General features: G+C 54.2%; 1 protein-coding gene across 3 annotated transcripts in view; it reads left to right on the forward strand.

Annotated features, from left to right (window-relative positions):
- The window catches only part of SLCO2B1 (solute carrier organic anion transporter family member 2B1), a 57,843-nt gene extending 45,836 nt beyond the window's left edge, over positions 1-12,007 (forward strand). For 2 of the 3 annotated variants that reach the window (XM_081098730.1, XM_081098732.1), the window contains 5 exons: positions 2,208-2,373; positions 6,895-7,058; positions 8,469-8,533; positions 8,867-8,987; positions 10,496-12,007. In XM_081098730.1, coding sequence (XP_080954856.1) covers positions 2,208-2,373; positions 6,895-7,058; positions 8,469-8,533; positions 8,867-8,987; positions 10,496-10,673 — 694 coding nt within the window. In that variant the 3' untranslated portion in view covers positions 10,674-12,007. Of the gene's footprint in view, positions 1-2,207; positions 2,374-3,468; positions 3,656-6,894; positions 7,059-8,468; positions 8,534-8,866; positions 8,988-10,495 lie in introns of those variants that run through there. The other variant, XM_081098731.1, reaches the window with a different exon arrangement.
- The last annotated feature ends 349 nt before the right edge of the window (positions 12,008-12,356 follow it).

Genomic DNA, 12,356 nt, shown 5'->3' on the forward strand with positions numbered 1-12,356 from the left:
GCCCTGAAATTCCAGAATTCTTTTTTCACGTCTGTGGGGCAGCATCTGCCTGCAGCCCCAGCAGGAAATCCTCTGACGACTCTCTCCTTCCCTCTCTGGCAACCCCCCCGCCCCCCCGCCCCCATACACATACCTTCTCCCCGCGGGAGCAGCTTGGAGAGGATGCTGGAAGTTACACAGCTGCCTCTTCTCCAGGATGACTTCATTTTTCCTAGGAACTGTTCCAGGCTTTGGCTGGCCTGACGCTCAGCTAGAATTCCCCAACTTTCTCTGTTCCTGCCTCTCCCAGGCATCTGCTCCCCCCCCCTGGGCGCCAGCTTTCTGCACCTGGGGCTCCTGTGTGACGGGAGCGGGTGGGGACTCGGCTCAGGCTCCAGAAATGCTCAGTCCTGGCCTCCCTGTCCCAGGTCCCACCTCACGGACCTCTCCTTCCCCAGTGAGGCATCTCTGGTATCCAGGGTGGGGCCTTCTGTGTGCAGAGCCCAGCAAGAGGGCTTCAGCCAGGCCCTGGGTGAATTGATTTTTGGAATAAAAAGTAAATGAATATGTTACCACATATATATTTTCTTTTTTAAACTGGCCTATCCCCACTGCAATGGCTCAGTTGGTTGAGCATCATCCTGTGCACTGAAAAGTTGCCCGTTCAATTCCCCGTTAGGGCACATACCTCGGTCATGGATTTGATCCCCAGTTTGGGAGCATGCGATAGCCAACTGATCAATGTTTCTCTCTCACATGGATGTTTCTTTCTCTCTCCCTCTTCCTCCCTCCCTCCCTCCCTCTCCCTCCCTCCCTCCCTCCCTCTCTCCCTCCCTGTCTCTCGCTGCATGTCCTCGAGTGAGGATTTTTAAAAGCCTATACCACATAACTTATTTCTCTTTTCTTCTCCCTCTCACCTTAACTCTGACATCTCACCTCACCTGTGTTCTCATCTATATTCTTTTTAAAAAAATATTTTTTATTGATTTCAGAGAGGAAGAGAGAGAGAGAGAGAGAGAGAGAGAGAGAGAGAGAGAGAGAGATAGAAACATCAATGATGAGAGAGAATCATTGATTGGCTGCCTCCTGCACGCCCCCTACTGGGAGGATCAAGCCCACAAATGGGCATGTGCCCTTGACCGGAATTGAACATGGGACACTTTAGTCTGCAAGCCGTGGCTGTATCCACTGAGCCAAACAGGCTAGGGCTATATTCTTGCAATTTACTCACTGAACTTTGGGTTCTAATTCATTGAAGAAGCCCTTCTGGACCAAGTGAGCAAATTGAACAGAATTTCTCATGCTCCAGCCCAACTAATGATACCAATCGCTGCCTGGGCCTCTGCCTGCACCACCCCGGCCCACAGCACCTCCAGCTGCCCCGCTGGCCTCCTGCTCTCAGCGGGCCATTGGCTCTTTGGCAGGTTTCCTCCTTCCAAGCTGTGATGCCAGCTCACATTTGAGTCCCAGGGCACCTCTGCCCCTCCCGGGTGACCTGCCCCTGGGACCGCCTCTCTCCTCGTCTCCTGCCCCATCTTGCCCTGGCTGACTAGAGTGGGGGCTCTCCTGGGGCTTGGGGACTGAATCTCTGAGGGAAGGCAGGTGGGACATAACATGTGCCCTAGACAGAGTAGTGAGAGTTTTGTGAGGTCTGAGACTGGAGAATGGTGATGGGGTGGGGGATCCTCAGCCAAGGTGACAGAAAGAGAAACTGAGGCCCAGAGAGAGGCAGGAACCGGTCGGAGACCCCACAGCTAGTCAGGTGTCCTGAGTTCCACACACACAGCTCAAATTTTCCAAGAACAAGAAGTAATCCAGTTACATCGAGAAAAAGCGCTTTTCACCTGAGACTAGATTCTAGGAGGAATTTACCTCATGTTCCCTAAAGAAGGACCCCCGAGGAGCAGAGATGTTTACAGAAGCCGTTCAAACAGCACCACCGGCTCTCGGGGCGGGAGGAGTCCAGAGGCCTCTGGTCCCCTCTGCTCCCTACGTCCCCATCGGGAGGCCATGGAGCTCCTAGCTGTCTTCCTGCCCGCACGCCTCCACTGCAAGGCGCTCACCTCCACACGCCATGGGGCAGCCCGGGCAGCGTAGGACCCACATGGGGTGGACATCTCTGGCCACGGCTCTCTCAGTGGGGAGGCAGGCTGAGGGCTGAGGTAGCTCTGGTTTGTGGCCTGAGGGAGGGAGAGCCAGGCCAACCCTCTGGCCTTCTCTTGCACCAGGTCCCAGCCTGGACTGGAGTCCTTCCCAGGCTGCATGGAGCCCTGCGCCTGCCCTCCGGATGACTTCAACCCGGTCTGCGACCCCAGCACCCGTGTGGAGTACCTCACCCCCTGCCACGCAGGCTGCACAACCCGGGTGGTCCAGGAGGCTCTGAACAAAAGCCAGGTGGGTCAGGCCTCTGGCTGCTCCCTCTACCTCTCGTGGGCTCTCTGCCCTTCCCTGTCTCTGTGTGCCTGTCACACTCCCCAACTCGGAATGTGTTCACTCTCTGGTGCATCTGTCTGTCTGTCTGTCTCCTGTTGGCAGAGGTAGAACGTTATTCTCTCAATAAGCTTTCATTGCCAGTCTGGGCCCAGTCATGTGCCAGTGCCCACAGGGGAAGCAGATCTGGCCCCAGCTGCCCACGCAGGAGAGATGCCAAAGGAAATAACTCAGGAATTCCCGGGGTGCTTCTGGGCAGGAGAAGTGGTCCCTACACACACAGACAAGGATGGAAGGAGATACAGAGGCTTCACAGGACCTGGCATTTGTGCTGGATCTTCAAGGGTGAGCCGGCAAGCTAGGGAAGGGCTTCCCAGGCAGGGGGAAGAGCAGGAGCCCAGAGTCTAGAAGCAAGCCCATGCACAGGGTGCACACACACACACACATATACACACCCATACACACACATATATACATACACACACGTATACACACGTGTACACACATACACACATGCATACACATGTATACACACACACACACACAATGTTACATGAAAATGCAAAGAGCTTGTTGGAGCAGAAGCTCGGGTTCATGGAGGGAGAGCAAGGCCCAGACCCGGAAGGGCCTTGAATGCCAGACCATGAGAGGGCACTTTATCCGGAGAGCAGCGGGGAGCCTTGGATGACTTTTAGGCAGGGGAGTGACAGAGTCAGACCTGTGTGTGATCACACTGAGGCCATGGTGGGAGGAAGGAGAGCAGAGTGCAGGCTGGGAGACGGGAGGCCAGAGGGGAGGCTGGGCAGTGAGCCCATCAGTCAGCCCTGGGGCCCTGTCTTCCAGGAACTCTCCAGGTGGGAAAGGGGCAGCGTCAGCAGCAGCAGCGCATTCTGTGTGAGCCCTAGAAAGACCATCGAGACCAACTGGCTCCTCCTCCCCTTTCTCCTCAGTCCCAGCAAGTGACAAACGGGCACAAAATCCAGCCCCAGGTTGTAACGCATGTGTGTGTAGGGTGGTAGGGTCAGGCTTATTGTTATGACAACTCTGCCCTCTCTCCAGAGCCTCCCACCTGCCGCTGTGTCCTACTTGGCACCAGCCTCTAAGCCTGCAGCCCTCCCAGGAAGAGGCCTTTCCGCACTGGCTGGTGCGGAGCAAAGCACCTGGCTGATTGTGCTTCAGAAGCCGGCCAGGCAGCACCTGGGCTGTGTAAACTGTTTGCATTTGGAATAAATGTAATCCAAGCCTTTGGAGCCTCCTGTCACTCCCTGTCCTGACCTGGGGTGACCTCCCTGAGATCACTGCAGAAGCCTCCAGGCCCTAGTGGCCGGGGCAGTATCCCCAAGGGGACGGTGCACTGTGAATGTGGGCCCCTGCACACGGAGGCCAGGCCACATGGTTCAAACCCCTGTTCTGCCTCTGGCTCTGTTGCCTTAGGCGAATTAACCTGTGCCTCGGTCTCCTGGTCTGTAAAATGGAGATGCCAGTAGTGAGTGCCTACTCTGTGCCAGTCACTGTGCTAAATGCTTTCCGCAGAAGTGAATTCATTAAGTCGGAAGTGAAGAGCCACGTGACATAATCCATGAAAAGCACTTAGCACAGTGCCTGGGGGATGTTAAGCACTCAGTAATACCCACTCCTGTTTATACCCATTAAACAGATGGGAAATCGAGGCCCAGGAAAGGACCAGGCATTGCACAAATGCCCCAAGTCTTCATGCCAGAGCTGGAACTAGAACCAGGGCTCTGACCTCCCAGCCCAGCCCCCTTTCCAGAGCACCCTCAGAGGCTGGGTTTTGAAATAGTGCTAGGAGGCGCCCAGCCCTGGTCAGCACTCAGGAACTGTCACTCTGTCCTGGAATGGTCTCTTGGTGAGCCTGCCTCCTCGGCCGACTGCGAGCTCCCGGGCCCAGGGGTTGGTCCATGTCCAGCACAGCTGTGCTCAGTAACCAGCTATGAAGAAGTGAGTGGGGAAAGATGGGGTGAGGTGACTGGGTGGCGGGATCTTGGCTCGGGCTGCATCAGAGGTAGATGGAGAGATAGAAGAACTTTTTAAAAATATATATCTTTATAGATTTCAGAGAGGAAGAGAGAGGGAGAGAAAGATAGAAACATCAATGATGAGAGAGAATCATTGATTGATTGCCTCCTGCATGCCCCCTACTGGGGATCAAGCCTGCAACATGAGCTTGTGCCCTTGACCAGAATCGAACCTGGGACCCTTCAGTCCACAGGCTGACACTCTATCCACTGCGCCAAACCAGCTAGGGCAGAACTTTCTCCCATAGAATTGGATGAATGTGAATGAAGGGCTGGGAAAATCCCCAAGAAAAAGGCCCCTTGCTTCTGTGTCCACCCCAGCCTCCCAGAAAAGGAGCAGGGCAGGCTGTTTCTCCCCAGCAACCTTGCCCTGGCTCATTTCTCCACTTTCCTGGCCCTCCAGTGTACTTACAGCCCAGTGAGTTGTTCGGCCTGTAGGTGAAGGTCCAATGGCGTGTGCTCAGGAGGTCACACGCACAGGACCCAGCCTCGCCATGCATAGGAGCTCTGCAGAGCAGTAGGAAGTGCACCCGCTTCCCCATGCCTGAATCCTAGGTGTCCCCTCTCTCAGAGCAATACCCAGCTCTCCATGGCCCTCCCCGTGCAGTTGCCAGAGCAGCTTTTGTGCCATCAGGTCTTTTCTCTCCCGTGTATAAAGTCTTTCCAAGGCTCCCGGCATCCAGCTCAGGGCTTCCCAAGCCTTTTCACACTGGGAAGTGTCTGGGGCTGCCCGGGCTGATGGTGAGAGGCCCACAGGGTTCCAGCTGCCCTCGGCCAGCCAGGCCGCACTGGGCCAGTCCCTGCACAGCTGTGTCCCAGCTGCAGCCCGAGGCTCTCTGGGGCACACTGGTCAGGAAACTCTGATACTGTACGTGGGGAACAAAAGAAAAGCCTGGCTTCCTGGCTTGGTTTTGCATTTGTCGGGCACCTGAGGGCACTGCCAGTCGAGACCACTTCTGAAAGAATCCTTGGCTGGAGGTTTTCCAGGCCACTGGAGGGTAGGAGTGTGGGCTGCAATCAAACACCCTTTGCCAGCTCCGTGTTTGGAAAGGCGTCAGCGTTTACTCCTACTTCAGCGTTTAGAGGGCTCCCAGTTTCTTGGGGGGTCTCCTATTAGACTTTTCACCCTGGCAGGAGGGAGGGCTGGGACTCATGCTCTGGCCCTGTAGCCCCCAAACCTCAGAAAGCTGCACTCCATCGCACAGAAGCCTGTTTCAGGACTCTGCGCACCTCTCAGCATCTGGCCTCCCTGAGCACCGAACCTCTGTACTGTTCACATCCTGCCAGCTTGTGGGTGCATTCGGGACCGTGCGTTCAATGCCGTATCCAGTATTTTAAGTTGTTGTCAGCAGGATGATTGGCAGGGCCCTGGTCCACCGTGTCTGGGTTCCTCTCTCACGATGCCACCACAGCCGCCCTTGAGCACCGCCCCTCTGCCCTCTGCGCTCTCTGCTCCGGGCAGAAGGGAAGATTGGCTGGGGTCTTTCATGCCCCTGTGAGTTCACATTTGACCCTACCCCACTCATCCCAATTTTTCTCTTGGCAAACTTTTATTCATTCCTCAAGACCCAAGTCCTGCCCCCTCTTTGGTCAAGCCTTCCGCCTGCAGAGCTGGCTGCATCTCTCCACCCTGCTCCAGTCTCTCTGAGAGTCCCCTGTAGGGCCCCGAGTTCTGGAAGACCTGTGTAACGTAGGGGGGAGGAGCACTGAGCTGAAAATCGGAGTTCCTTCCCTAAAACTCTTTGTTGCTTTGATTCCTTGCACCTATGGTCAGGAGTCTGGAACATTCTGACATCACCAGGTAAAGGAATGAGTTTGTGTGGGGGGTGTGTGTGGGTATGTGTGAAGGTGTGTGTGTGTGTGTGTGTGTGTGTGTGTGTACAGGGTAAGGCACAAGTAGGTTTACAGTTGTGAGTACATGAAACAGTTTATTCTTATATTATTATTTACTAATTATTGTGTTATTTTCCATATGAACAACTGTAAACCAACTTTTGCCCTATATGGTATGTGTATGTGTGTATGGTGTGTGTGAATGTGTGTGTGTTGTGTGTATGGTGTGTGTGAATGTGTGTTGTGTGTATGTATGGTGTGTGTGTGAATGTGTGTTGTGTGTGTATGGTGTGTGTGAATGTGTGTGGTGTGTGTGTATGGTGTGTGTGAATGTGTGTTGTCTGTGTGTGTATGGTGTGTGTGTGTGTGGTGTGTTGAGGATGATGCTCTTCTTGGCTCCCCTCCCTTTCCTCCTTTCCACTCCCCTTTGTCCCCACAGCCTCATGCAGGCTCAGCCCATCTGTGTGCAGACAGCCAGCCTGAGCCCAGGGACCTGCCATCTGACTCAGCCTCCCATCCGCTCTGTCCCAGCTGGTTTAGGTCTGTCAAGCCTTCTGAGCCACAGGCCCTCGGCCAGCTGCTGGCCCCTGAAGGCTCTTCCTCCTCTTCCCCACAGGTTTTCTACACCAACTGCAGCTGCGTGGCAGGGGGCGGCCCTGTGCCCGCGGGCTCCTGTGACTCAGCCTGCAGCCACCTGGTGCTGCCCTTCATGCTCCTGATCAGCCTGGGTGCAGCCATGGCTAGTGTCACCCACACTCCTTCCTTCATGCTCATCCTAAGGTGAGAGCAGGGATGGGTCAGAGCTGGTGGACACCAAGACATCCTTACCCACAGGCAGGACAGGAATCCCGAGGGAGGAGTCTGAAGAAGGAGGGGTGGGCCGCCACAACACAGCAGGCTCCCACTGTCCTGTCTTCATCCTCACGGCAACCTGCTGAGATGAAGTCTTCGCCCATCTTACAGATCAGAAAACTGGGGCTCAGAGCAATTCAGAGGCTAACCCACGGGTCATGTGGCAAGTGTTGGGTACCAAGCCCAAGCCCCTACCTGCCCCAGGGGAGGGGAGGCCACTTGCCAAGGCCCTGCCTTTGCCTCCCAGTCACAGGGGGGAGGAAGTGGAGGAGTGTCACCTGACTCCCCACCCCGACCCTATCTGTCAGGAGCGGGCCACAGGAGTGCACTCAGAAAACCGGACGCTATCAGTGTGGTCCATGATTCTGAACACCACTCCGACCAACAAGCACCTAAGGGCCCACTGTGGAACCAGCCCAAGATCCAAGATCTTCCTGGCTATTGTCCAGGAGTGAGGGTGCCTGAGGGACCGACAAATTGTCTCCTGAGGCCAAAGTCAGCAGCTCCCAGGGTGGGGCTGCAATAAGGGGGCCTCATAGAAGGATAATTCCAATTTCTGTTATGCTGGGATTATTTTATTCCCTGTTTTCTAGAAAATTAGAATGGGGATGGACCCCCGTACAAATATTAGAAAGCATGTAGATCCATAAAATAGTCTGGCCACAAGAGAGAAAGTAGAGGAATCGGATGCCCCAGCAAGCAGTCTGCGTATGAGGAGTTAAGGCAGGCAATGTGCTGCACAAATTCTAACTCCTGAAACCATCAACTGTGGGATCTCTGCCAAGTCACTTAGCCTGTCCAAGAAGCTGTCAGTTTCCTTATCTGTAAAATGGGGCTAAGGATACACCTACCTCATGGGGGTGAGAAGGGGGTTGCAATAATGAATTCTTCATAATTGCCAGTTGCTGGTACCACTTAGGAGAAGAGCCAGTGCTTCTCAGGGCGTCTGGGCCATAGCTTTACCGTGGTTGAGGGAGCTAGAAGGCATGTCTGGCTGCCCAGCTCCAGGTTTTGTCCAGTGTATGAGGAAGGGGAGAATTTGGTGGAGCCAGGGGATAGGGATGGGAGGTATCTGTGACCAGGGACATAGGGAGGTCAGCATAGGACCCTGACGGTCAGTGGCTATGCCTGGTACACGGGGATCAGGCTCTGCAGGTTGGTCACAAATGGAGTGTAGAGCCTGAGGTCCCGGCCCCATCCCACCCAAGGGCCTTGAGACTGGGGGAAGGCTGGCACTGGGTGGCGGGAGAGAAGGAATGTGAGAGCCCCTTGAGGGCAGGGCCCCTCGAGGGCTGGGCCCCTCTCGATCCTCATGTCACCCATTTCCCTTCTTGTCAGGGGAGTGAAGAAAGAAGACAAGACTCTGGCTGTGGGAATCCAGTTCATGCTCCTGAGAGTTTTAGGTAAAGAACCTCTGGTCCAGACACTCACTGTGTACAGGGGCTGGGGGCACAGGGATGAGTGAGACCCAGTTCCTGGCCTTGGGGTTCACGGGCCCATGGGGAAGCAGATCCGACCAAGGGACCTGCAGGTGGGTGTATCAGCAGCTAGACAGCCCAGCAGGGAGGTAGCATCTGATATCAGGGTGAGGGGTGGGCTTGAGGGCCAAGGACAGATGGGCCCAGAGGCCTCCAGTGGCTCAGAGCCCCTGAGGGGTTGTGTATACCAGGGAATAAGGGGGGGGGGTGCATACAGAAATGCCAGATCCGTTGTTCCCTGAGCACCTCCTCCTCCAGCCTGGATGCCCAGTCCTGTGATCCACGGCAGTGCCATCGACACCACCTGTGTGCACTGGGACTGGAGCTGTGGGCGTCGGGCCGTCTGCCGCTACTATGACCATGACCTGCTCCGAACTCGGTGAGACCCGGGGTGGGGGCTGCCAGGGGATTGTGGGAAGGTGCTGAAAGTACTGGAGGGGGTGGGGTGCTAGGCAGGACACCAGCAGGGAGGAGAAGTTCTGCTGGTGACAGTTGCTATATCCAGTCCTGTGATCTAGATACTGTCTCCCCCTTTATGGAAAAGTGAGTGTTAAAGTGGCCCAAAGACACAGCTGATAACTGGCAAAGCTGGGCCTTGAACCAAGCCATCTGATGGCAGTCCGTGCAAGAACATGCATCGTCATGGCTGAGTGTGGGGGAACCAGGGAGCAGCCCAGTTGTGAGAGAGACAGGAAATTGGGGTGGGGTAGGAAGAAGACCTTCTCATATAACACTGGAGGCCCGCAATCTGGGCCCAGCTCTTTCTTCCTTATTGTGAGACCTGCCTTTTGGGGGGCTCAATCTTCCTACCTGTACAATGGGAAGCCCAGAGGAACCTGAAGGCACAGAGGCTGCTGGCCCTGAGATGTGTTGGGAGATGGAAGGAGGAGGAGGGTTGGGAGCATGGTCACTTCCAGCTCTGAGGAGGGCATGGTCCCTGTGGGTTGGGACTGTGCAGGGACTTCCTAGGGGAGAAAAAGTCAAATGAGAGCCCTAACCAGTTTGGCTCAGTGGATAGAGCGTCAGCCTGTGGACTGAAGGGTCCCAGGTTCAATTTAGGTCAAGGGCATGTACCTTAGTTGCGGGCACATCCCCAGTGGGAGGTGTGCAGGAGGCAGCTGATCGATGTTTCTCTCTCATCGATGTTTCTAGCTCTCTATCCCTTTCCCTTCCTCTCTGTAGAAAATCAATAAAATATATTTTTTTAAAAAAAGTCAAATGAGAGACTTGGTGAGTTCAACCAGGGATTTTCAGCCTTTTTCGTCTCATGGCACACATTGACTAATTACTAAAATATATTATATTTTTGATGATCTGATTTTTTTTAAAGGTATAATTTGGATTCATTAACACCAGACAGTCATTATTGTGTTGGCTGTTGTCATTTTTTCATTTGACAATCTAAGGGAAAAGAAGTCAGTGCCCCTGACTAAATAGTCAGGTATTGCATGTTTTAAAAATTCTTGCAGCACACCAGTTGGAAATCGCCCAGTTAGATGAACAGGGGAGAAGGAACCCTCTTTTTCTTTTGGTGGGGTGGCGAGGGTTGGGGGGAAATCCAGAGTTGCAATTGTCAGGCAGGGCCTCTGAGCCCTTAGACCCAGGCAGAGGCACACTGGCCAAGTCCACGAGGCAGTCAGGGACAGGGCAGGGAGGGTGCCTAGGCTTCTGCTCCCCACCCAGGGCTCCTTTTGCATAGTGTATCCCCCTCTCCCAGACTATGGTGACACCGAGTCCACTGGGGCTGGAGGCCTCTCCTCCCAGGGCCTCAATGTCTCCAACTGCACAATGGGTGGTGATTGCTGACCCCATTCTGCCCCCAGCCCAAGGACACCGAAGCCCTGGACGGGGAGGTCCTGAGTCCAAGGGTCTCTTGCTCTTCCCCAGGTTCATTGGCCTCCAGTTCTTCTTCAAGACGGGCTCCCTGGCCTGCTTCGCCTTGATCATGGCTATCCTAAGGCAGCAGGGCAAAGAGGAGGGGACCAAGGTGGTGACATGCCCTGGCCTACAGCAGCAGCCGTTAATGTCAGGACCAGAGAAGAAGCCTGAAGAATCCAGAGTGTGAGCTGTCCCAGGGCCCTCCCCTGGCCAAGAGTGGCAGCCACAGCAAGGGCCTCCTCCGGGCTCTTGGCCTGAGATTGGTTGCCAGGAGCCCTGTGGCCATCTGTGCTGTCAGGATGGACTCAGGTCTCCTCCTCAGCCTGGGGTGGGGCCAGGATCGCCTCTGTCAAGAAGTGTCCATTTGGTGCCCTCTGGAGGCAGAGCCCTGAGCTCTGAGGAGAGATCCACTGGGGCAGGAGGTGAGCATCCAGACTGGGCAGGGCCTTTAGGAAATCTTGAGTCAGGGCCCTAAGGGTTCTGAACTCCTTGGGGAGGCTCACTCTCTGGACTCAGGAAGTCTCAGACCTTGCCCTCAGGGAGCCACGGTCTGGGTGAGGGGCTCCGGTGGAGAGGGAGACCTGGGCCCCTCACTTGGGTGTTTTCCAACTTCAAAGACCAAACACACCCACCACACACTCACTGGTACCCTATGCATTGCCAAGATTTTACACATTTGACCAGGGCCCCCACCAAAGTCACTTTTGTAGGCTTTTGTAACTAGAATCCTAATTTCACCATTTCCTCCTAGGCGCTTGAATCTGTGTCACCTGGGGCTCTGTAGATAATGTCCGTTTCTATGACACCTAAGTTTGGGGGGTAAACTGGTTCTCTGTGATGCGGGGTTGGTATAAGGGCCTGCTCTTTGTACTGCCCAGGCCTGTAATGCCTGGGAGCAGTAATGTTCAGCTCTGTGTAATGAGTAATATAATGCTGGGAGCAGTAATGCCCAGCTCTGTGTAATGAGTCGGTCTGTGGAATGCTCGGGTCTAAACAAACCGGGCCTGTGTACGTCAGGCCTTGGCTGATGCTATGGCCAGGCCTGCTTATCTCCCTGGAAGGAGAGTTTCCTGATCTGCTCCCAGCCCATTCTGTTGCCTTCACCTATCTGACCTGGCTGGGACCTGCTGCTCCAGAGACAGGCGACAGGGAGCCAGCAGCAGCAGCTTCCCACACGCTGTATCCAGCCATGTGGGGCGGGGCCGGGGAGAGCTGAAGGGACAGGGGACACCTGGCTGTGGCCCTCTGAGCAGCTCCCAGCATCAGGCTGTGAGGCTATCTCGTGTGAAAGAAGAGGGAAGTACAGAAGTTCTGATCCCCATTTTATGCTACTATTTGTTGATACCTTTAAGTGTTTAACAAATATCTGAGCCTGTGTTTATCAGTGTCAGGAATTTCAAAGTTCCCAACAGGAAGAGGCTGTTCATGTGTTTATATTCCTTCTCCTTCCCCCATTTCCCAGGTTTTGCAGAAATAATCTGGAATTATAGATGCAGCTTGTTATTAAATTTTTTTTGCATACTATCTCTCTTATTACAAAAGTCCTTTCCTACAAACTGCATTAGAATTTGCAACAACTGCGTTATTTCCAATTACTTAGATTTAAGTTTGACTGGATTCACTGCTCACCATTATTTCTTGTGTATTACATCTTCCCCTGTCTGTATATTCTGGTCTAATTTTCATCCGGCTGGGTCACTTCCTCTAGTAATGGTTTCAGAAATGGAATGAGGGCGTGAGGCTTTCAGAGTCCTCACCTGTCCAAATCATCATTTACGTTTACCCAAGAGGAAGTGGTTCAGAAAGGTTACGTAACTTGCCCAAGATCACCCAGAAAATAAATGGTGGCACTGGGGTTAGATACAGATTT

This window comes from Myotis nattereri (assembly GCF_964212035.1).
Source record: "Myotis nattereri genome assembly, chromosome: 9".
Taxonomy (NCBI): Eukaryota; Metazoa; Chordata; class Mammalia; order Chiroptera; family Vespertilionidae; genus Myotis; species Myotis nattereri.